Raw genomic sequence first — 24,408 nt, 5'->3', positions numbered from 1 at the left:
TCGAAGCAGTCGGTCACATGGTTCCAAAGTTACACGTTGACCAAACTCTGCCTTACCGACCGTTGAAATTTGAACTGCGTTACGTTCCAATGTATAGACATTGGCCTCGTGAGAGGAGTGTTTACAAAATATGAGAGTTTTGCAGAATCATATTATTATACGAAAACCATTGAACAGAACCGGAAACTAGCTACTCAGAGGTCTTTGGATAGAGTGAGAGGTAATTACCACGTAACAAGGATTTTTTTTTTTGCAAATAAATAAGGATGTTATTCGATCGAAGTCGAGGGGGCGTGACTTTTTAACGATTGTGATACGTACGATCCGTGCCTCCCGCTTCCGGCTGTCAGATCAGAATTGTGCAGTGTGCACTGTGATTTATGATTCACTGTATAATTACGATATTATTTGAAACCGATAACATGAATCATGGCCTCTCCTTGAGTCCGATAATGTTTGCAAAATGATAATATAATCGCTATATTCCTCATTTGCCTTGTTACATGGAGAATCATGATGACATCTATGCAAGATCCACACATCAGGGAACACCAGCAGCTTCTACAGTACCTTCGATCTACTGTCGAAGGACTGTTAGTTAGTCAAGTCTCTAATGTCTGGAATGTGTACGGAGGTTTGAATCGACTCCATAAATGCATGGAAAGAATATTCAGGCATGGGAGTCGAGTCTTCGATTCAATGGTGAGAGTCACATGCTTCTCAAACACAAATTGCAACGTACATTACGCTGCGTAAAATGGTTGAAGTATGGAGTTAAACTTTCAATAAAAAAAGTAATTTACTTCTATTACTCTATCCTTGCAAGGGTGAACCGGATTGTTGGATTTTCATACAAGGGTTAAATTGGCTACAACCCTCTTTGGCTACATCCCCATCTGTCCATGAGTCTGACGATTATCTTTCAAATATACCGGTAAAGATAGGATCACGAAAAGATCTGTTGTGGCTGTATAAGAGGTACTTTCAGTTGTTTATTAAAAATAATTCCTGCATTCATTTTATTTATGTAACAATAAGTATAAATTGGCCAGTCCCTCCATGTATGTAGTGACTAAGAATATATCAGTAAATTTCAATATTTGAGTATATACAATGAATAGTTGTACAACACATGGTGGCCATTAGTCAGGGTAAACTGGGAAGTCAGTGAATTTTTAAATCAGTCTGACCATTTTGTGGCCGTATGAAAAGACAAGGAATAAATTTCCTTCACAAAAAAGCAAAATTCTAAGAATTGTTTGTATTGCTCGGTTTTGTAACCATTAAATAGATCACAAGGGTATTTTGAATACCGATTGATTCGGAGCTGTATTTATTAGATACATGAATAATTGGCACTATTGGTTCTAATTTCGATCAAGGGAAAAAATATATTTTGGTCAGGGAATTTGATATACTATTTTTAGTGGCTACCATGTTATAACAAGCTTTTGTTTTGGAATTAAACATTATTGAAAATTCTCAGAGAATGGCCGTCTGAGAACGTATTCTTCAGTACAGAGAAGACTCTCATATTTGGATATTTAAGGGGTTGCATGGGTTTCAAAGGTAGAAGAAAAGGATATTTGCTCGTATTCAAAAAAAAATATAAGTGAAAGACTATTTGATTCAAGCTTAAGGCATATGAAAGAACAATATTTAAACGATATTTCATAAAATTTGCATTCAAAAATTTAGCTGTTCAGAACTGAATTTTGGAGACCCAGTGATCTTGCGGTGGTCACGATAACCCATGCTAGCTTTATTTGAAATCTAAACACCAAATATTTTCTGTTAATAGGTGAGTATAGCTAGTGAATGATAAAAGGATTTTTTCTAATTGAAATTTGAATTTTTGGCTAAGCTTTTTGCAAAAAAGTACGCTTTTCGGTAGACTTTACATAACATATTGCTTTGTAAAATAAGTTATGACTGAAGAAAAAAAAATTCTTCATGCGTTCACTAGTCAGTCCTATCTAGAAGAAGTGTGCAAAATTTCTATAAGATCGGTGCATTTGTTTTTGAGAGATCACGGCCACTGACTTCAAAAGTTTTGTTTTGAAGAAAGAACGATATACCTGCGATGCTCTTGGCCGGTCTAGCCTAATGAGAGGAATTTCCGAAGGCTCTCTCCCCTAGCCGTTTACTTCAATTGACTTGAAACTTTGGGAAAATATTTTTGACATGTTGTACTATTAGGTGAAAAAAATGTTAAAAATGGATTTTTTGAAATTTCCAAACCCATGTAACCTCTGAAACAATATTGGCACATGCAATCTTGGTATATACATATTTCATGGTATATTTATCTTATTATTATGCAATGGTACAATGATTACTATCTAATCTAGCACCAGGTATGTGATATAATGTTCACAGCTTAGACATGTGAACTTTACTGATTAATTTGATATTGATATCTGCTCAATAGAATCATCATTTGATAGAATTCAGAAGCTTCTGATGTCTTTTTCTAGTTTGGAAAGTCATTCCCTCTCTCAGAAGCTTTCTTGGCTTTTATCGGACAAGGAGCACTTGTTGTCCTGCCTTGAACCTTGGGCTTTCTTGTGCCAGGAAAGTCTTGCAGAAGCTACTCTTATCTGTCTAAGAGCTGTCGAAAAGAATCAGCCCTCTCTTTTAACGGAAATTGATCCATGCTTGGTAAGTCTATCTACCTGAGCCTTACTATTACTGCCAAACTATAAAATATTTGATACCTTCAAGACCATTCCTTATTTCTTGTAGTATGCTAGGTATATTATTAACTTCGTCTCATGCTTGTTAATATTTATATGATGAAATTTTGCTATATATAATTACAGTTTCTTCCAAATTGGGATTTGGGTAAAAATAGTCCGAATAGGCATCGCAGATCATCATCTTATCCCACAAATCTATCTTATAAAAAGTGGGGTATTGTAAATATAGAGAATACAAATAGCTATGAAAAGTATCATACAGGTATAGCTGGGAGTACGGCGCAATCAAATTTGAATGATAGAAAGATTTCAGAGAATCCAAGCAGTATTATGAAGGAGAGGAAATGTAAAATAAATTCTGAGCCAGTGATAACAAAAACTGATATTGACTTCTCTCTGAAAGTGTGGAGTAGTCTTCCTACATTAAACGAAAATCATGAAAACCTTCACAATTTAACTATACCTCAGCCCACGAGTCCAGCCAAGTTTTTTATTGGTACAAACAGAACATCATACAGTTGTAGCACTGACTCGTATAAATTATCAAATGTAATCAAAGTTGATTATACTGAAGTCCAGTCTAAGGGTACAACATCAAACGTAGACGGAAAAGTTTTTAAAAAGAATAGCCCGGTAAGAAAGTCTCGCAAGAAAGTAAAAATCTTGCATGATAAGCAGTTAGATATGAAGTCAAGTGACGGGAGTTCAGATACTTTGAATTATGACGACAATATTGTGAAAAGTGTAACTGAAGCATTACCTAAGTCGCCTAAGAAACCTGTAGAGTTCAAGTTGAAGAATCTTACCAGCAATACGATTAAGATTGGAGCAACCCGAAAGACTGATATACGAAAAACAACTCTGCTACCAGATTCAGCTCCGGAATTCACCGGGTCGTGGAGTTCTGAAGTAGAAGGTCAGAAGGATTATAGAACACCAAAAAAAAGCTTCATGGAAGACGGCGGTAGTAGTGTGCAGCCAATGGCTACAGGATATTTTCCCAGGCCCCTCGAGGGTCAGAGTCTCACAAGCTTTTTGTCATCAGCGCAATTTACTAGGGCTAATGCAGAGTTGGATAGAGAAAATGCACATTTCAGTATTTCTGAAGCTATGATAGCAGCCATTGAACAGGTTTGAAATTACTCTACACTATTGCCTAAGATTTGATTATTCTTTAAAAGTCAGTTTAATTTGTAATTGTTCCTGATTGAATTGATTATTAAATTGTTAGGTGAAATGTAACAATCAGTTGAATTTGGTTGATGAAATAATTGATGAAAGTGATGAGGAGATCAATAATTTAAAACAACGAATTAGGCTACGACGGCGACAAAGACAACAGGAAAAGCAAAGAGGTGCATGGAGTCGTGATCTTCTCAGTGATGGGAAGACAGATAGTAAGTAACAGGTAACACATTTGTAAATAAACGAGATTTTTCTGTGTTACTACAACTTTTTTATTTGGATGGAATATATTTCAGCTACAACAACTGATCAAAGTGTCAGTCCATTATCGACTTCACCAGGAACACCATCTGAAAGTATTTCAACAGATGATGTTGACGATTTGGAAGTTGGTGACATAAGAAATATTTCTCAACTAAGAAACTCCGGTAAGTTTACTTTGTGATCAATCTCAATGATGTATGTGTAGTGACTGCACATTTATTTTTTTCTGACATAAATATGTCCAATTCTCAGGTCTATCTATGTCCATGGGACCGTTATATTCGGAGGCTGAATTATGTAGAACTCTGACGAGGCATGGAACAGAATCAACACTCACTGAAAGCATTGTGTCTGCTGAAGGTGTTGCTTTGTGTCTCATAAGACGGTTCAGTGAAAAACAATTGCCGAGGGCTAGTGAATTGGAGTGGCTTGTTTCTGAACAGGATGCCCCACAGCAGGTAAAATATGAGACATTTAATATTTGTTTTATATGTATAATATTTCTTAAACTAAAATTTCTTCTCAAGTAGAAGATTTTATAGTTTGATAATATTTTTTCAGCTTCTTCCATTGCCAACTAGCTGGCCTGTTAGCCCTGATGAAGCTGAAAATGAGGACATGACTCAGGCGACCTTGTTGCGTGGAACGATGGAATGGGCACCTCCGCGGCCTCAAATCATTTTTACACCTCAACCAGCACCTGTGTAAGTTTGATATAAATTTTAACGGTACTTAAGGGCGAATGAATATTCAATTTAAATCCGTTACATCACTACATGTACAGACGGAGAATACTTATGGCCAAACAGAACTATCGGTGTGCAGGATGTGGCATGAAAGTTGCTGTAGAATATGCGAATCGATTTCGATATTGTGAATATTTGGGAAGATATTTTTGCACTGGATGTCATACCAATCAGCTCACTATACTACCTGGAAAAATTCTTTCCAAATGGGATTTTAATAGGTAATTTAATGATCAATCTTTAGAAGCTTAAAATTTTAGACTCTTAAGAAGTGATAATAATTAATAAATATTCAATTAGTAAATACACAGTTAGTTTACATAAGCGTTTGGATAGCGAGACTATGGAAACTACATTTGATTGCAGGTATTCCGTATCAAATTTCTCGTATCGATTGTTGGATCAAATGACAGCAGATCCTTTGTTTCAAGTAAACGACTTAAATCCACTGCTGTATAGACGCATTAAACAATTAGAAAAAACTAGAATATTACGGACACAGCTGTTCTATCTAAAAGATTTCCTATTCACCTGCCGATTTGCTGTAGAGTAAGTGTTGGCAGTATTGGCATTCGATTTATAAAAGTGTTTTAGTCTTCCAGTAAAAGAATATAGCTTATTGAGCGGTTTTTCACCTGTTCTGTACAGATTGCAGGAAGCTTTACATAATGAACCAATATACATACTAAATGATCCACATGTATATGCTATTCAAGATTTTGTCCAAGTCAAAGTTGGACTGCTGCCTGAAAGATTGAAGGACTTAGTAGAAGCTTGTTCCAGTCACGTTGTGCAATGTGAAGTAAGCATCTTGCATCAGATTTTCACAATTCATCGGTTCAACCAATAATTGTTCGATTTCTCTACGTTTTAAGAAAATCGTTACTACATTCGCTAATAGAGGTTACACGTGAATTTTTAATTCTTTGGCTTATAATTATTCTGTGATTTTATTTTCAGCTTTGTCAAGCTCGGGGATTTGTGTGCGAACTATGCTGCTCGAAAGAAATTATATTTCCTTGGCAGGTGCTAAAAGTTATGAGATGTGATGATTGTGGAGCGTGTTTTCACGCCCATTGCAAACAGAAATCCAGTAGAAAGGAATGTCCGAGATGTAAACGATTAGAAGCAAGACGAACGCCGATGGAAGAGACATCTTGATCGATTATAAACATAGTTGTCACCCACAAGGTAGGTGTCACATGTCTCACATCACACCTTGTAATTCAGTTTCTGTATGTGTAAAGTTTACTATTGACCAGTGCTACTCACCTATTCTTTGGGTGTATATACGTACATAGGAAGCAAGTATTAGTAATTCAGTTTTTAACAGTATCGCGATGCATTGTAAAAATATGAATCGTGAACAATTTATCTAATAAATTCGAAGGTGTACATATAATTACGCGACCTGATAAACTGAAAAACTCTTACTTTTTCTATATGGATGTAAATTTAATCCATAGTAAGTTTTATAGAAAAGTTGTCTAAGTTAGTCTGTTGGAATATGACATAGATAACGTATAACTCAATCGAAACGCGGCTATGAAGCAGTTGAAGTCATTTTTCTTGTTGGGCAATCTTTTTCTCTGCTGAAAATAAATATTGCTAGTTGCTTATGAGACAACGAGTGCAGTTCTAAATCCCAAATATTCGATAAGTTTCAGACCTAGGTAGACACATAATACCGAATAGGTAGGGTCCAAGCTTAAGTCATGACTAAAAAATTGTGATATGATATATTATATTATTTATGGTGTAGTTCTATGGTATTCTGCAGACAATAACAACAGTTCTGTTTTGTCGTTCAAACTTCCCCGTATTGTTACTGAATGTCAGTTGAGGTATACTTCTCAGAACTTTCTGCAGTATGTAAATTTAGAATCTATTCAAAACAAATGATTATTTCAGCATTATTTCTGGGCGCCGGAAAGTTCCTTGCTAATGTATTGTTCTGATTATAAGTCAAGGTTTTTGGAGTAAAACATGATCAAAAAACTTTTATTTGACTCGTGTATACATCGAATTGCCGTTACATGTCTGTTTATAATATAATTTCTGAAATGGCGTCTTAGAATCATAAAGTAAATTATCATCAGGTTTCGCTAAATATGAAAGAATACTGGATATATCCACATCTAGACTTCAAATTCTCCAGCATTTATTGCTCTTGTTTCAAAATGAGCAGTAAAGCTTCGTTATCTAGTTGTTACAGTAAAAATGAGGAGGAATTCAATATCTATTCCAAGTTGTTCGTTACACGATTTTTAATCTTCTCCAAAAAGCCTGAATAAAATTCTAAAGGTTGTGTACACAAAGTTCTCAAAGAAATAAGATGAGCGGCAAAATGTCTCATTTCGTGATTCGGAGATATATGAATATTGTTACATCCAGTTGAATAACAGTGTACCTGCATTTTAAAAATTTATACCAATTATTGTTAATATATGTATGGTGTACTATCTGCCCAGATCAATAATTTTTAATAAAGAAATTTCGTTAATTATCAAATGATTCGCCGATGAAGGCAAATATTCTGTTAACTACAAACGGTTTTCCGTTTTTAGTTTTAAATTGGATACTAAATGTAAAGCTTAGAGCACAGTAAAATTGTATCAACTATACAGATCAAGCAAAAAAAGGTCCTGTCTTCAGAATCGTGGTGAATTAAATTATACAGAGTAATTGGAATAACGAATTTTCGATTTTGATGTTAAGGAATCAGCCGAACGTACAAGTACAAGGGAAAATTCACTGCCAGAATCAATCACATCTCATGATTTTATTAATTTATATTAACGTATTCGTTTATAATAATTCACATACACACAACAATTTATAAAAATAGATCATAGTACATTCATCGATGATAAAAAAGAAACATACATTACATTATTATTACCATTGTTATTATATACACTAAGAGAAATCTCAGATTTATGGGGCTCTGACACGCAAATACTGTTTTACGGTTTTTACTATTCGAAATCCGTAACAAAGAATTTCAGAAACTTTTGGAGTTATATACAGCTTATTCCATTTGGAAAAGGGTCACGTATATATTGTACAAATTGATACGTGACGTTTGTACAAATATCTTTAGAGGCTTGTGTAAATCATTGAGACATTACTGATGTGGTTTCACATGCGTACTTTTGATTTTAAAATTTTTTGCCGATATAATTTCAAATTTTACTCATATATAAAAAAAACTCTAGGTACGAATTACAACTAACTAGCATTAGTTAAAATACATGTAGTTATTGTTAGTTCAGTCAGGAATTATTTTACGTAATATTGGGATTCTTATCACAGATTGCAAAGACATTCGAAGAACCGACTGAGAGCTGGCAAACATTTATGGTTTGACAAAGAAACAAATAGTAATGGATTGGTTATATTTTGTTTATTCAACTCTTTTTTGTGGTCGAATTTCATTACGCCCCGAGCAATCCAATAAGCACAAGGCACAAGAGGATTAGAGCTAATTTCCGTAAAATTCTTCAAAATTTACCTTCTACCCTGGTGGTATCATTTTTACCATCGCATCAGTCTGTCAGTCTCACCATCATACCACTGGAACGAAATTCCATAACAATGCGCCACACATGAAAATTTTCTGCATTTTCAACCTTGTTCCGATAATTCTAACTTTACTATTTAGATGCGCTGCGAACGATAACGCTACCTTTATTATTCTTATTAATAATAATTATCATTTATCTAATATATTAAAATATAAATGTAGAAAAAAATATAAAATTAATCGGAATATATATGATAGCGTAATAAGACCGATATTAAAGTGAAAAAAATTATTCTAACCGTCAGAAATGAGTCATTAGTTCTGAGTAAAAGCGTGTGGCGCTAAAAGAAATTTTTGAAACAAGAGGGACAAAAAAAAAAAAAACTAAAATAATTCATAAATTCTGAGACTGTAGAGTATCATTGAAATATTAGTCATGTACAAATAGTTTAGGAATAAAAGGGTAATACTTAGTGTACATTGGTACAAACTCGGCTTCTACTTTGATAAAAATGTGCATATAAATTGTAAAAACTAGTTTCAAGTTTCTGCGTCAAATATTTCTAGAGTTAAAATGTAAAATATACGAAAAAAAAAATTGGAAGAAAAAAGGTCGTAGCTAGGTAGTAATACTTAAAGTTTTTCGGTTTCAATTCTTTTCTCTTGCTTTAAACGGGGTACAGTTAGATTTTTAATGTTCAGGTTTGAAAAACTTTTGGAATCCTAACCAAAATTGTAAGGTTGGTATTTCAGTTAGGTTTATTTTATTTAAAAAAAACCAGTCAAGCCCCGTATCTAACTACTAATAATACGGTACTTACAAGTCTAACTATATATCTAATACTTCTTTCAGTGGCACTTTTGCGACTTCGAAAAATATTCTGAAAGAAAAAAAGCGGCATTGTTAGCACATTGTTCGATTAGTTATTGTAGAGATTAAAAGTTTATTAGGCAATGAGCTGGTAACGTTAGGCAGATTATATTAATTCGATTTACTTATGACTGTATTTGTTGCGAACTGTTGCTAATGCTTCTTTAGGTTTCCGGTGTAATCCCTGATTTAGCGCCAGCACGATTTCTTTAATCTCCTCAAGTTTGAGTCCCGTATAGTATTCTAAGGTTGCATTCCAGCCACCTAGATCCTTCATTTGCAAAGCAATGAATAGAGCAGCGGCTGCCATTTTACTATCGCTGTACATTATTGTTGCGTAATCCATTAACGAATACTCCAAGATGTAACGAGCCAGGGTTAGAGTTGGCATAGAAACTTTGGCACACTGTTCATTAAACCAATAGTGAATTAACAATTCATCATTTTTGAATTACTCGTAAGTTGAAAATCAGGTTCTAATAGTCCTTCAAATCAGTTTTTCATTCTTACATGTTATAATAGTGCGTAAGTACAAACCCTGGCGTATCTTCTGAGGAACCTGTAAGAAAGTGGAATGCCTAGGTCGAAGTCGATAATTTTCAAAACGTTAATTTCCATCCTAGTTAGTTCCCGACGCGTGTATGCACCATCACAGATGTACAAAAAGTCGTCGACCATAGGCGGAATTCTTTCCTGTTGATAGTGAAATTTGAGTAACTAGAACTAATAATTGGTTTCCGAACTGTGTTTTCAGTAGGAAATATCATAAGACTCACGTCAAATTTGCTTGCGATGAATAAACTTGCTGCACCTAAAAGTTGGAGCGTTTCTTTTCCAACCGTCACTTTAGTGAGGTACAAGTCTACTAATTTAACAGCTAGATACAAAGTCTCGTGGTTTAATTCAAAGGATTCTTGGACCTCAACCATCCAATCGACAAGTAAAGATCTCATCCATCGAGATAAACAAACTTGTCTTTCCATATAATCGCCAATCAGGAACAATGGCTAATAGAAATAGAACAGATAACCTGTTTATGCTAAGCTAAAATACATAAATAATGAATTGAACATTCCGCAAACTGTTTCATCTGAATTTAATTTACACTTGAGGTTAGTCAAAAGTAGAACAATTAAACATTTACCTCCCGGCTTTTGAGGTAATTAAACGTGTCCATTGCATAATAAGAAACTTGGTAAGGATCAGTCCAATTTTCAGCATCAAAATCCCACTGTACACCAGTGGGTAATTTGTTAGTAGGCGGAGCATCTAGGCGAGTTGCAATCGAAAGAGTAGGTATTTTTGGATCAGGTGAAGCCTGCACCTTCTCTTCCGGCTCTTTTGCAGTACCATCTTTGGCATCAACCTTTTATGGAGAGAAGATAATGCTAGAGATTACATATCAGGGTGGTCTTTAATTAGAATATGAATGAATTTTTCTGCAGCTATTCTTCAAATCAATGTAAAACAATTTCCAGCTCATTTTGAAATTGCAGCTTTCTATCTTAACCATCATCCTTCCTTCTACAGAGCTAAATCTTTCCAGTAAAATTTGTTGGCGAATAAATTCTGCAATACTTAAGTGAGAACCATTATTGTGTACTCGAATTGTTCGAAATCGCTTCTTCTCACACATGTAACAAATTTTTTGATTTTAAAATTACTTTCTATCCAACAGATTTTTTTATTTACCCTAGAATTACTCTGTGTTGATTTTTTCAAACTCTCGTCAGCGTCTTCTAAAGCACTCACATACAGCGAACTATCTTCAGACTTTTCCAGATCTAAACTGCGCCTTGCATTTGCTATTTTAGCTGGGACTTCTACTTTATCATCTTCCTTTTTTTTGGCAGGTACACGTGCAGGTGGTTTCGGCTTGATTGGCACAACATTGTCTGGCTTAGCTAAAATCTTTCCTAGGGACTGTAGGGAAGTCGTGGATGGCTTGTTTTGGGTCGCTGCTTTCTTTGTGATCTTTTTAACATCATGGACTTGTGCGCCTAAGGACTTGCCGATGGCCTGTAAATGTCGACAAATGCGTTTTATTCATCAGTTTATTGATTATTTAGTTTTAATTAAGTTTAGTTGTCTAGTTTGGTACTGATACTTTATTCGACTGTTTGGAATCATTGCTTTTCTGACTTACATTGGTGATATTTCCTAATGCTGATCTTTTTGTTGTCTTTTCTTTCAAGGGAGAGGCATCTGCTTTGCGTTTGATCCTTGGGTCTTTTGCAACTGTCAGGTGCTTAGTGTTAGCTATTGAATTGTGACTTCTAGTTGTGATTCCTTTACGTATTACTATGCCAGTGGTATTCTGTTTGTTTTGGCCATTTAACACTTTGGTTGGAGCCATTTTCAGTAATACGTAAAGGGACAGTCAACAGTTCCCCACAAAGTTCTGCAAACGAATTATTTAAATCAAACACCAAATGGTAAACCTATTTTTTGCCGTACATGAAGGGAAATTTCTCATTATATTACACTATGTACAATACATAGCATTTAAGTTTCTCTGTTTTAGTAACCATTACGTAAGTTTTTGTTACGAGGTTTTTTTTCATACTAGTTTGTCAAGTTTGTGATCTTTTTTTCTATCAGTTGAAAGAAGTATTTCGGATGTATTGACTTGTCACGTGATTACGCGACGCTATAACCTCAAAAGTAAATGAATTTTAACGTTAACAAGTAAATGCGAAGAACTGATTCTTATGCACTAGAATTGAACTGTTTGCATGCAGATTTGACAGTATTCTTAAACTTGACGATTAGCTTTAGTGAAAGTAAACAGTAGCGTTTTTATTTTATAAAATAATGCGATATTTTCTTTGGAATAAGTCAAAATTAAGCGTAAGACAACTCCTCTAGTTACATTGTAATAGACTTTGTCATATTTTTTGTAAGAATTTTAGGTACGGATGATGTAAGGTGAAGTGATTATCTAGCGACATTTTGGACTAGAGATCACGGTACATTCGAGTCAGAAATCAAAGGAATTTCAAAATTTTTCGAGGGTAACGAACGAACGTCCCGTTGGTCGTTGGCATCGCCCAAAATGCCAGAGAATTTATTTACCGCGAATATTTCGATATAATTGTGTAATTATCAAGGCAATCTTCATAAGGACTCGATGGGATGAAGCACGGGTGATAAAATAAGTGAAAAACATGAAATGCTAATAAGGATATGATCTACAATTTGGCCAAAGGATCCACCATTTTTATCGTGACCTTAAAAGCGAAAGATATAATTTGGGGAATTATTTCTCCACATTTCTTCACATATATTCGTTACAAGGATCAAGAGAAGCCACGAGACTTTTACCTTAATATTTATTATTCAATTCCTTGTGCCTGGGTCGTGTAATTTTTTTCATTTAACAAAAATCCGTCAACAACTGGTACGTTACTTTACTACTTTCCGCTCGTCTTGACTCAAGAGCAACTGAAGTTGACGCTGGTTCAAAATATCACAGTTAGAGATTTCGCGACATACGATTGGTTCAATGATTTTTCCACGGTCACGGCCCCTAGCGACGACCCATGCAACTAGCAATCACTTGACCAAATGGCTGCCGAGCATGACCGTTTTACTTCTCAGTACGTCTTGGTACGTCTGTTGACCGATTAAAACGAAGACCCGAAATCTTTCTAATTCATTTTGAGGTGGAGAAAACCGTCAACGTACATATGAATTACGTAATTATTCATTTTCAGAACTATTTGCATTACCGGCGGCGAATGAAGAAGCGTTGCTTGTCGCGCAACAAGTAGCCGCGGTGACCTTGCGTCTCGGGTGCCAACGATACGATCGTATTTTGTTTGTAAGCAAGGTCCACCACGGCCGCGGCTATTCGACGTTGAAAGACGTCATTATTTTCATCAATACGTGCGGAAAAAATGCAGGCTGAACGATTCACAGTTAAATATATCACCGTCCAAAATTGCTTCGTTTATTTACCAGCTACTTGGCAACGACAGCTTGCGACAAAGGTATGATCCAATTCATAGTTGTTCAAACCTGACTGATTGTTATTACGCGTCCATTTTGTTTTGATATCTTATCAATATGCGCATTTACTGTTTTCTGTAACTGTAAATTCCATTCATTATGTAACTGGACGTATATCTTCTTACCCTCTTCGAGTATCTAACTGCAGTCGTTCACAATACATTAACTCAATTTTCCATAGATGGCGACATAAGTCAATAATGTCAGCCCTGAACCAAAATCGGGCCTATTCAAATGAATCTACATGAGTATTGTTGATTGAATTACAGCCTAATGCCATCAGGATCACGCATCATGATCGCGACTTTTATTTCTCTTGGCACTCTCAGCCGAGTCCAGATCAATCCTTAAGGCTCAGTGCAACCTTTGCAAGAGCCTTGGGCATTCAAGAAGGAGATAATGTTCTTGCATCGTCTGAAGCTCATCCATCTGCTGTATCTAACGTCACTGTCATGCCAAAAAGCTCCGAAGACTGGGAAATTGTGGTGAGTTTTTCATTATTTTATATAGAATTTTAAACCTTAATGATGAATGTATAAACTTATTTTTTATTTATTTGGTTATCTGTTACATAGATTTGGTTTTACAGGAATTGCAGAGCAACAAAATACAAGAGTCATTACTAAACCAGATCAACATTGTCGCGGTGGACCAGCAAATTGTTGTTTGGATATCAAAGTTCCTGTCTGTTGAATTACATGTTGGTGAGTATATTTAATAATACACAAATGTTTACCCACAAGCCGATAGTGAGTTTAAAATGGTCAATCTGTCGCCAACAGGGATCTTGATCATAATTCCTAAGATCCAAAGTTTCCCTTTATCGAAATACCAATTCATTTCAAAAACTCTTACACAAGGACTAAGAAAAAAGTAATTTTTCACTTTTAAGGCTCACTTTTTCTCTTCAGAGTCTGTGGAACCTAGGTACAGGTATGGAAAGCTTCAACCGTTCACAGAGATAACAGTATCATTTCCGAAAAAGGAAGTAAAAGAGGATAAAAAAGAAAATTCATCTGATAGTCTTTGGGATACGTTTAAAAATGTGGTGCCGAATTTGTTTTCTGACACAGATAAGAAAAAAGAGGCAAATATTGAAGAATCTGTTGAGAATATAGTGGGAAAATATTCAAAGAAGAATATCATTCAGACTTTCCGGGTCCTACCTGTAAAAAGGATAGAAGACACAGAGGCCATGAGCACTGTAGATTCCTTATTGAGACAGCCGTACAATATTTTTATTAATCAACGTTTTTTACCAAAGAATTTCCATTCTGGAGAGATTTATTGCCGAGTTAAGAAAGTGAGGCAGAATACGCAATTCGTTAAAGCAACTAACACGAATTATTTGCGAACTAACAATACTGCAGGACTTAATTTAATAACAGAAGTAGTCGCCAAAATATTTGTACTGGAAGAGGTTTTGAAAAAGTGTTCATACTGTATTGACAGAGAATATTTTGCCAATAATTTGCTTTATAAAAGCGTCTACGTGTCGGAAAATCTCAGGCATAATCTCAAGTTAAAAGTGGGTGCTAAAGTCACATTAGAATTGATTGAATACTCAGTGCAGCCTGTTACGGCTATAGAATTATTTCCACAAAACAATCCAGTTACTTTGGAAGATTTTGAAAATTTCCTCAAAGAACAATCGATATATGATAAAGTGCTTATTAATTCATTATCCGTGCTGAGTTTGAGGAATGATAAGTCTTGCATTGTTCAATTCTGCCCACTCCCAACTTCCTATGCTTTGATAGATTTGTATGATTTGAAAACTACTCCTGTACATGTAAAGGATGTCGTATTTAGTGTGGAAAACGAGATGGAAAGCTTACAGCATCCAGAGAGTGTATGCTTGCAAACTATCTCAATGCGGTAAGTTGCCATTGATTTGTTATAATTGGTGAATTATTGTAACAAAATAATCAACTTTTTCATTCAACAATCATAATGGTAATGATTGTTTCAGAGGCTTGAGATCTCTTTTAACAGAATGTAAATCTATTTTGGAACTGAGTCTGGGCTTAGATCGAGCTTCAGATTTCGGATATGACAGAGAAAATATTCTAATATGCGGAAAAGTTGGTAGTGGAAAGACAACTGTAGGCCAGATTTTGAAAGAGGCTTTTAGAGAAGTTCCAAATTTTGTTTATGTGCACGTGATTGATTGCAAATCATTAAAAGGTAGGATAATCGTAACTTCGAATAAACATGTATTCCAGTTTTTAACTCTAAATTTTGATCAATCATATGTAATTGTTTATATATTAAAAAAATTATTTCTACAGGTAAAAAAGTGGAAACATTACACAAAATCTTCCTGCCAGCTATTCTGGAGTGTGTTTACTACCAACCAGCCATTTTATTTATCGATGATTTGGACAGTATAGCAGGAAAAATTCTGGCTGATGAAGAGAATACTCCGGATGCAATCAACACTGTCAGGTAACTGACTCACATTGATGGATACTATACTACGCAGATATGTATGAACTTTGACTAATTTCTCCTGAAAATAAGTATTATTGTGAATTGCCTGATCATTTTCAAAATCAATTCAGCCGTTTTTCTGGCAATATTAATTCTGTTTTGTAATAAAATCTTCGTTTCTCATAGAACTGCTGACATGCTGTTGAACCTTATAACTGAGTATCAAGCAGTAAATTACGTTGCTGTTGTAGCTACCTGTATAAGTATTGACAAAATAAATAGGAAGTTGGCTGCTCCACGGGGTATTCACCTCTTCAGAACTATCCTATCAGTGCCTGAATTTGAAAAGGTATAATAATTTCTATACCTATTGGTAAATTGACGGGTAATTAAATAACTAACTGAATTCTTCAACATTTTTTTTTATCCAGGAGGATCGAATGGACATTCTCCAGCTAGCTATGAAGTCAAAGTTGCAAATATCAAACGACGTCGATTGGAATCATTATGGCAATAAAACTGAGGGATGGACAGCACAAGACTTGACCAAATTCGTAGAAAAGGCTGTCTTTAGTGCTTGGAGGCGACACGGTAATTTTTTAGTAATAGATACATTATTATTGATGATTGTTAATTAAAAGAGCCTCCCTCAAATAAGGGCATCTTTTTCCATTTTGGCGTCCGCACGAATTTGTCCGCAACAAGGGTCAAATGATACTTTATGATTTCTTAATACTCACAAATAAGTTTTAGCCTGAGCATACGATTGCTTCCGAAGATATGGGGGAGCAGCGTCATCAAGTTTTTATATGTTCAGTAAATTAGCCCTCCCCCTCAAAAAAAAAAAAAAAAACCAGCTTGGAAGAGTGACTATGATATTCCCAAATTAAACCCCTCAAATAGGGTGCGGCTTTACTGATTTATTTTAGGAGTATACAGATATTTTTACTGTGTTACCGAATATATCAAAATTTAAAAACTGCTCCCCCGTATCTCCGGAATCATTCGACCATTGTTTCGTAAAAAGACGTGCGCGTCCCAAAATGGGAAATTTTTTAAGCGAAGCTCTTTCGATGCAAAAAAGGATAGTAGCAAGAATTGCGTTTTCTGTTATAGTCAATAGTGGCTTGACAACTCCTTTGATAGCCTGCGACGAAGATCTGTCCCGAAGCTTGGACAAATCTGTACCAATGTCCTTGCAAGGCATTGATCTATATTCTGGGCCTGGTTACGCATGGTCAGACATAGGTGGATTAGCAGAGGTGAAGCAATCGTTAATAGAGCTTCTTCACTGGCCCTTGAAGTACCCAGAACTTTTCAAAAATGCGCCAATAAAACAGCAAGGTGGGGTATTGCTCTACGGAGCACCAGGAACTGGTAAAACCATGCTGGCAGGTGCAATTGCCAAAGAATGTGGATTGAATTTCATTAGCGTTAAGGTAACAGATAAGAATTAAAGACGAAGGAAATGACAAGATACTAGTTTTGTGGAAAGTAACTAGAATGTTTATATTCCACTCAGGGTCCAGAGCTGCTTTCGAAATATATTGGAGCTAGCGAGGAGGCTGTGCGAAATGTATTTGAAAAGTTGGTAATTTTCTTGTGATCAAGAAATGATCTTGCCACATTTTATCCACCTTTATTCTTTTCTACAGAGCAAACAGCGCCAAACCTTGTGTATTATTCTTTGACGAATTCGACAGCCTTGCGCCAAGGTATGAAGCAGTATTAAGAAGTTCTGTGTTCATCCGGGAAAACGAGTGAATAATATTATTCTCTTGATCATTGGCAATAATCAAATTATTATTTTTTTCCTTACGCAGACGGGGCCATGACAGCACGGGGGTCACTGATCGTGTCGTGAATCAGTTTTTGGCTCAATTAGACGGTGTTGAAGGTAGGCAAGGAGTTGCCGTGGTCGCCGCCACCTCACGACCCGATTTACTAGATCCAGCGCTTCTGCGTCCAGGGCGTTTAGACAAATCTTTGCTTTGCCCGTTACCAGATAAGGTACTAATTCGTATTCAAATATTAATTGACGAAAAAGCGAATCAATGGGCATGCTTATTGATGAAATAAATACGCCACGTATCGCGTTTTACTCGTATGTACATCGCTACCTACAAAATTTATCTAACTCGCTTCTTTAACATGTTTCAGACGGAGAGAAAAGAAATACTAACAGCTCTGTGCGAATCGCAAAAACTTGATGTGAGATCCTTGGACTTGGATACCCTGGCAGCTGAAACAATGAGCTTTACAGGAGCTGATTTGAATTCTATTCTTTCTCAAGCAAGAATTACCGTTTTAGAGGAGGATTTGGCTGCTGTAAAATCGGTAAGTTATTATAACTATAATTCAACATATATCAGTTGATGCTTTTGTGGCGATCATGTGGACTTTTGTGTTATCGCTCTTCACTCTTTGCTATTTTTAACCCCTACGAAATATCAACAGATGTGTATGTATTTTCTTAGCCATTTAAACGGTCACTTGCATGTTCAACCATAAAAGGTACAGAGCGGTTCATGTGACTCCAAGATTTTATTGGAATGCCATTTCTGTTGAGATTTAAAGTTTTTAGGTAAAAAAAAAATGTGATAATTTCAATAGACTGTTTTGTGATCGTTTTCTTTGATATTTGCCATGATAATTTTACCAGACTAAAAGAAATGCAAAAATGAAATTTTCAGGACAGACAAGAATTGGAATTTGTTCAATTTTGGAAACCTCTCTGTATTGTTGATGGTAAATGATACTCATTCGGTTTCTCTGTCTTTTGCTAAATTGAGCATCTAATAATTAAATAAAACTGCCAAGTTATATTTGAGTGAGCAGCTTTTCGAGCGCTACCATTTTGTCGAAAAATGAACGTTATTGAAGATATATTTTGGGGAGAGAAATACCATTTTGCACACGTGTGTATCTCTTTCGATTGCCGGCCATTTGGCTTCAATTACCTTTGAAAACGAATCGTTACGATAATTTTAAGTTACCGCCATAATACGCGGTACTGAAAATGACTATACTTATAGCGTATCGATGTTTCTGTATAGCAAAACTTCAACTATTAAGTTGAACAAAGTATTTGAGTGGACTTGAATCGTTTATTGGAAAGAAATCCGGGTGCCATTTTTGCCGTTAAAAATGTGCTCATGCACTTTCCACGTTCTAGATCAAAATAGTGTCGAATACAAGACTAGTGTAACAAGACATCATCGAAGCGAATTAAACCTAAGCCGGGACTAATGCGAATAAGATGGCGACATTAGCGAAGCATGTCTAATTAACATAGTTTCTAATCATTGCCTTCCAACGATCTGCTATGTGCTGTGAACTATCTGATTTCGCGTTTACGCTCTGAGCGCCCCTTCCGTCTTGCGATATTCTCCCGGTATGGTGCAAATTGGAGTCGTAATCGTGGAATATCTCATAACACATAGAGAAACGCGGGACTGTCGTGCACGTATACCTATATCTATACATATAACTAAGCAATTTCACTGTGATCTGCTTGTTCTGGGATAATTTATTTATCAAAGTGAATATAATACTTCATTTACCGAATAAATTCATTCGCAAAAGAAAAATCATGAATTTATTCTGCGTACGTTTATGAAAAGAAAATTTGAATCTGATTGCATGTGATCGTTTTTCGCTTTAAATCTCATTTATTCCCTGTAATGTTTGCTATGTTTATTGTTTATATCACTTTCTTTCTATAAAAATGAAAATCTATTTTCAATGTGATTTTCATCGTCTGAATGCTTTTACCGTTTCTTTTCCGGCTCATGCGTATTCAAATCTCATTTATACGCTTGTGCTTTCGTGGTGTGTAATTGTTTAAAAGTTTATGCGCATGCGGATAACAGACTTGGAGCGCATGACTACACATCCCCGATACTTCCTCCTCTTGCTGCTAGGAGTCGCATACCCTCCACCGCTGCATGCGCTTTTGCCGCCTTTCTCGCAGTTAAAATTTGACTGAATGCATTCAAGTACTCGCTCTTGCCGAGGAAAAGCATACTTACCTGGCGCAGAGGATACCGTGATCAAAAAGGCGGTTCCTCCAAGACGAGGCTCTTCCATTGCACTACGGTCGAGCTGAACCTTGCGAATATCCCTAATGTGGATATCTCGGGCGTATTATTTTTGGTAGTTGGGACTGCGTACGCGCTGTCCCAGATATATGAAACAACACAGAAATATACTTCAGTCGGAGGTGAAACTGGTAGGATCGACTCATGGTATCTACGGCATCCTCGCGTTTACGCGAGTATACCGAGTATACGTTGGCCAATCACAGGTGGGGGTAGGAGGATAAACGTAGTTCACATTTGAAGAACGATACAACTTGGGAAAGCGCATTGCCGGACTCGTTCATGCGTCGAGTGGAGTGACGAGAATAGTATTTGGGCCGCATACTAATCGGGCGGCGTTTATAAACTTTACGGATTCCTTGTTCTTTGTCACACTTTAGGGGCCTCCTGCACTATCTGTTTTCTATCTGGCTACTCGGCCTCAAGTGCTGCAATTCTATAGGTTAGGCCGTGCGCTTTCCAAGAGTATATGGAGAAGTATTTCAATCTCATATGTGTTTTGTAATGACGTTTTGATTTTGGGAATTTCTCAGCACGGAAGGGAGATTTCCGGTTCATTGGGTACTGTCGGTGTGACTCAGAGACATTTGATCGATGCATTGGCATCAACGAGACCGTCATTGAATGGGAGCGAGAGGGCTAAGTATGACAGAATGTAAGTTGCGTCTAATTTTGAAGACGTGCAATAGTTTTACAAGGAAGGTTGCGATATGCGCTTCTTTCTTTCTTCCGAGTCTTTCGTTGTTTTATTTCAAAATCTTCTTTATTCTCTCACTTTTCAGCTATGCAAAATTCTCCAGGGCCGAAGACTTTTCCGAGGATATTTTGAAGAACAGTCAAAGAGCTACGCTAGCTTGATGAAAATGAACTGTACACATTCAAATTCATTGGATAATTACTTATTATAATGACTCAATAAATATTTTGTGCATAACGATGTATCGAAATTGATAATTGATTTCTTGTGAAACTTTGCGTCTGCTCAACGCTTCTGCAGCGACATGAGTTTTATTTTTCGTCGATTCTGTAAATCATGATCTGCGATCGCATCTGAATTTTGTGATAATTCCAACTTTACATGTATATTAGGAACTACGGGATATACAGAAGTGGTGGATAAGGTATTTTTGAATCGCGGCTGCGTATCTTAATTGGCTAGGTCATAATGAAGCTTTAATTACAACTAAGCATAATCCAAGGGCTGTGTAGAGCCGGTGTTTCGCCCCCTCCTTCCCCCCCCCCCCCCCCCTGCCCGCTACCCCATTCCGGTTAAGTTGTCGGTACGCCAACAGTCTGAAACACACTCACTCATTCCAGCCCGTTCGCTTTCCTGCTTCTCCGCCTTCTCGCCTGCGACTCAGCGCGGAGTAAAGTTTTCGTATTAATAATAATCAGTATAATAATTAGTATTTTCACGGACGACTTAACAGGAAGGATGCTAGCGCGCGCAACTTCAGAGCGCTCAACTTCACCTGGATCTTGATTTCAAGTTCTATACTTTGGTAACGCGCACATATTTCACGACGCTAATGTCCTGACAGATAAACTACAATATTCTCTGCCTTATGCGGAATTCGGTACGATTTAATTTAACTTTCAAACAAGATTTTTGTCTCAGAACTTTCGGATATGTGCATCATCGTTTAAGGATTTGATGTATCTCAGTCGGCACTTGTAATATGTTTAGTCAGGCGCAAAAAAAAAAAAAAAAAAAAAACTTTTTAACCGATAATAAAGTATATTACGAAAAATTACATTTACATTTGTTATACAGTATAATGTATATCAATGATGTAACGAATGTAAATTTTTGAGTATTCGCGAATGCGAACGCGGATGCGAATTTTGTCATTGATATTCGCTAATGCGAATGTGAATATAGATTCTAAATTTGGTGCAATTTTTCTATGGCTAAAAGTTGACAATTGATTAACTGATACTACATTGGTACACTATGCAAGTCGCACCCACACATTTAGCGTCGTTTGTATCTTGTTCCGGAAATCGCCGAGCTGATCCGAACTAAGCCGATTCTTTGTTCGATTATTTAATGACAAATTGATAACATAAACAAAATAATTTTGAAGTTAGAGTGCGATTCAAACGTGAAGAGAAACTTTCATAATAAAAGTTTATTTTGTAACTAATGTGTTTTGTCTTATCTCATATTGTTTTCATAATTTTTCTAAGCAAAATATTAATTATTTGTGACAATTACATTCGAAAAATATTCGCCCGATTTTTGCGAATGTGGATGCAAATGCGAATATACTTTACATCACCAGTACATGTACAATGGTTAGTGATGCAGAGACGCGGCAATGTCAATTTGTGTTTCTTCAACTTTTTATCGTTTTTATCGTACACAACATACGAGTTGACGACGAAGGCGTGAAAGATTCAAAATTTAGCTAACAACACTCCATTAAGTAAGAGTTTGGCAACGAACTTTTCTTCGACGATGCAAATGAATGAACGGTTGGCATAAAAGTAAATGTAATTTGATTTATCATTGGCGAGAGTTCTTAAAATATGCGATTATTCGAAAGAATTAGGCGGTATTCAGGCCAGTAAGAAATCACGAGGCATTGTCGATCTTTTCCTTGCATTCCTTGTCAAGATTTCTCCTACCTCTTGCCCCTTCGCCTTCTTCCCGCCCTTTAAGCCAGAGCTCAGAGATTCTTCGTAAACTTGGCTCCTACGAAGGTAATCGTATTAACTTGGTAAGAAACTGTAATCATCAGGTGTATAAAAATGCGACAACTAGCACAATTTTCGTTAACTAATGTCCTTCAACCTCGCGTAACTCGGTTAGCCTGTAGGATTCGTCCTCGCGTTTTGCAAGTGTTTGTTATGCCGTATCACTCCACCATTTTATATAACGCGGCCGTTTCAACAAATTGTTAGACGGTAATTTTCACCCGGGCTGCACAATTTTTATCACTTGGAATACTTACCTACGCCCTCCTTATACCTTTACTTACACCAGTGCGCGCCTCTCTTGTAACTGCGATTGTGCCAGACTCCGGACGCTACAAGATAAGGAGCTAAGGCGATTATGAAATCGCTCCTAAAATGTATTCCAAAAGCTTACGCGAAATGGACCTGAAACAAAGAGCTTTAAATATGGTTATTACCTCCCTGCTTCCACCGAACCTACATTCAGCCGTTCCCTCATTACCCGAAAGAAACCCCTTCTATTTTTTACCCCGACACATTACATGAAATACAAAATTTACTTGCTCTTTTTCTGCGGCACGTATATTTCTCAACAACTCAATTCGTTTGCTATAAGCCATGGCAGCAAGAATAGATACTTTCTTCACGTTCAATTAAGTTTGTACCCTGATAAACGATCAGTTCATTTGTCACACCTTTTATTGCAATCGTGCATTGCACCCTGATCACTCTGTAAATTTTTTATTCAAATTTTTTCTTTCGAACTAACGTACAATAATGCATCATGAATTTATATGCATAATAGTCTCTTATAAGTATTCGTATGTGTCACTGAAGCAATTTGAAATTAAGGATGTACCAAACATACAGTCTAGTCAAAGAGCTGCCAAGATAGTAATATGATATCAGGGAAGTTTGAAAGTGCAACTTAAGTTAATCGAATTTAATCTAGTTGAAGCAATATTCCCGAAAAGAAAAAAAATAAGACATTTAAAAAACCGAGAGACATAAATTCCTGCTACAATAGTACAATTATTGGATAACTTTAAGCGAATCTCACCATTGAATGTTTTGTAGAGTAAAAAAGAAAATTTTTTGATCGACTGTAACGACATTGTAGGACTGTTTGCAAATGACGTCTCTACAAATCTACACAATTAGATTTTGGATGACAGTGGAGTATTTAGGGATTGGGTTACTATTCATGATTTATAATGATTTGACTAACCATGGCTCTTTTTGCCAACTGAGAAGCCAAATAGAAAATGTGGCTGTTGGTTTGGGGAATTAATTTACGAACAAAATTAGCACTAGTGGATTAAAACCGCTTGGACAATGAAATGTTTTCATTGTAGAAATGTTTTAATAATTAGATCTCTTCAAAGTCAATAATTGTTCTATTGTGGGTTTAATTTACGGGAGTATTGTTTCAACTAAATTCAACTCGATTGACTTTAGATGTATTTTCAAACGTTCGTCATATCATATTTCTGTCTCAACAGCTCTTTGACTGGACTATATCTTTGGTACGTTCTTAAGAATAGACCCACGTTTTTGAATAATCGAGTTCTTTACTTAATTTTCATGGTCAAAGTTGACCGTGATGTAGGTATATCAACTCAATGAGTTACCACAGTGTTTCACGAAACGTTGGGTAAGAAAATACTCACGTCTACGCCTAAAAATATGCAACAGCCAGTTCTTTTTACTGGCGCCTGCACCGACTGCAGCCTACTTCTCATCCTGTATATATCCGCCAGTATTGACGCAGGCTTTTGGAAACCGTTAACGCGCTAGGCACTAGGTGGCGTACGTGGCAGCGACCTCCGGGGTCTTTCTCACAAGTAAAACTGACCGCGATTTGTTCAAGTAGCCTGCTGAAACGTACCCAAGC

The 24,408-nt window shown here is 36.3% G+C and overlaps 3 protein-coding genes and 1 non-coding gene across 7 annotated transcripts; 3 read left to right on the top strand and 1 right to left on the bottom strand.

Moving 5' to 3' along the window:
- The first annotated feature begins 292 nt into the window (after positions 1–292).
- Positions 293–11,246, top strand: LOC107226186 (run domain Beclin-1-interacting and cysteine-rich domain-containing protein). 2 transcript variants are annotated; one of them, XM_046732472.1, is made up of 13 exons: positions 293–702; positions 827–978; positions 2,478–2,661; positions 2,823–3,830; positions 3,931–4,096; positions 4,181–4,312; positions 4,401–4,606; positions 4,710–4,852; positions 4,933–5,115; positions 5,261–5,443; positions 5,543–5,696; positions 5,855–6,085; positions 11,145–11,246. In XM_046732472.1, the coding sequence occupies exons 1-12, from the start codon at positions 514–516 to the stop codon at positions 6,053–6,055; spliced, it is 2,901 nt and encodes a 966-aa protein (XP_046588428.1). In that variant the 5' UTR covers positions 293–513; the 3' UTR covers positions 6,056–6,085; positions 11,145–11,246. The 2 variants fall into 2 exon arrangements, with proteins under 2 accessions (XP_046588428.1, XP_015522387.1); XM_015666901.2 differs by lacking the exon at positions 11,145–11,246 and having other exon boundaries at positions 5,855–8,097.
- LOC107226187 (G2/mitotic-specific cyclin-B3) lies at positions 8,761–13,122 on the bottom strand. Of its 2 annotated transcripts, none has more exons than XM_015666902.2 (8): positions 13,023–13,122; positions 11,438–11,692; positions 10,984–11,310; positions 10,436–10,657; positions 10,068–10,298; positions 9,829–9,984; positions 9,417–9,697; positions 8,761–9,301 (listed from the first exon to the last, which is right to left on the bottom strand). In XM_015666902.2, the coding sequence occupies exons 2-8, from the start codon at positions 11,645–11,647 to the stop codon at positions 9,250–9,252; spliced, it is 1,479 nt and encodes a 492-aa protein (XP_015522388.1). In that variant the 5' UTR covers positions 11,648–11,692; positions 13,023–13,122; the 3' UTR covers positions 8,761–9,249. The 2 variants fall into 2 exon arrangements, with proteins under 2 accessions (XP_015522388.1, XP_015522390.1); XM_015666904.2 differs by lacking the exon at positions 13,023–13,122 and adding an exon at positions 12,616–12,795.
- A 20-nt stretch (positions 13,123–13,142) lies between these two features.
- Positions 13,143–20,770, top strand: LOC107226185 (peroxisome biogenesis factor 1). 2 transcript variants are annotated; one of them, XM_015666899.2, is made up of 15 exons: positions 13,143–13,283; positions 13,572–13,787; positions 13,892–14,006; positions 14,214–15,180; positions 15,275–15,489; positions 15,594–15,750; positions 15,922–16,084; positions 16,167–16,326; positions 16,852–17,174; positions 17,258–17,322; positions 17,391–17,450; positions 17,559–17,745; positions 17,896–18,072; positions 20,369–20,490; positions 20,618–20,770. In XM_015666899.2, exons 1-15 carry the CDS (start codon positions 13,191–13,193, stop codon positions 20,691–20,693), a joined length of 3,096 nt encoding a protein of 1,031 aa, XP_015522385.2. In that variant the 5' UTR covers positions 13,143–13,190; the 3' UTR covers positions 20,694–20,770. The 2 variants fall into 2 exon arrangements, with proteins under 2 accessions (XP_015522385.2, XP_046588427.1); XM_046732471.1 differs by lacking the exon at positions 13,143–13,283 and having other exon boundaries at positions 13,766–13,787; positions 14,195–15,180.
- LOC124293186 lies at positions 19,759–19,920 on the top strand. Its single transcript, XR_006903133.1, has one exon. It is a non-coding gene; the product is annotated as a U1 spliceosomal RNA (small nuclear RNA).
- Positions 20,771–24,408: the final 3,638 nt, after the last annotated feature.

This window comes from Neodiprion lecontei, chromosome 2 (assembly GCF_021901455.1).
Source record: "Neodiprion lecontei isolate iyNeoLeco1 chromosome 2, iyNeoLeco1.1, whole genome shotgun sequence".
Lineage (NCBI taxonomy): Eukaryota > Metazoa > Arthropoda > Insecta > Hymenoptera > Diprionidae > Neodiprion > Neodiprion lecontei.
Note: the sequence above shows the minus strand (reverse complement) of the source record. Positions and strands in the feature narration are given on the sequence as shown.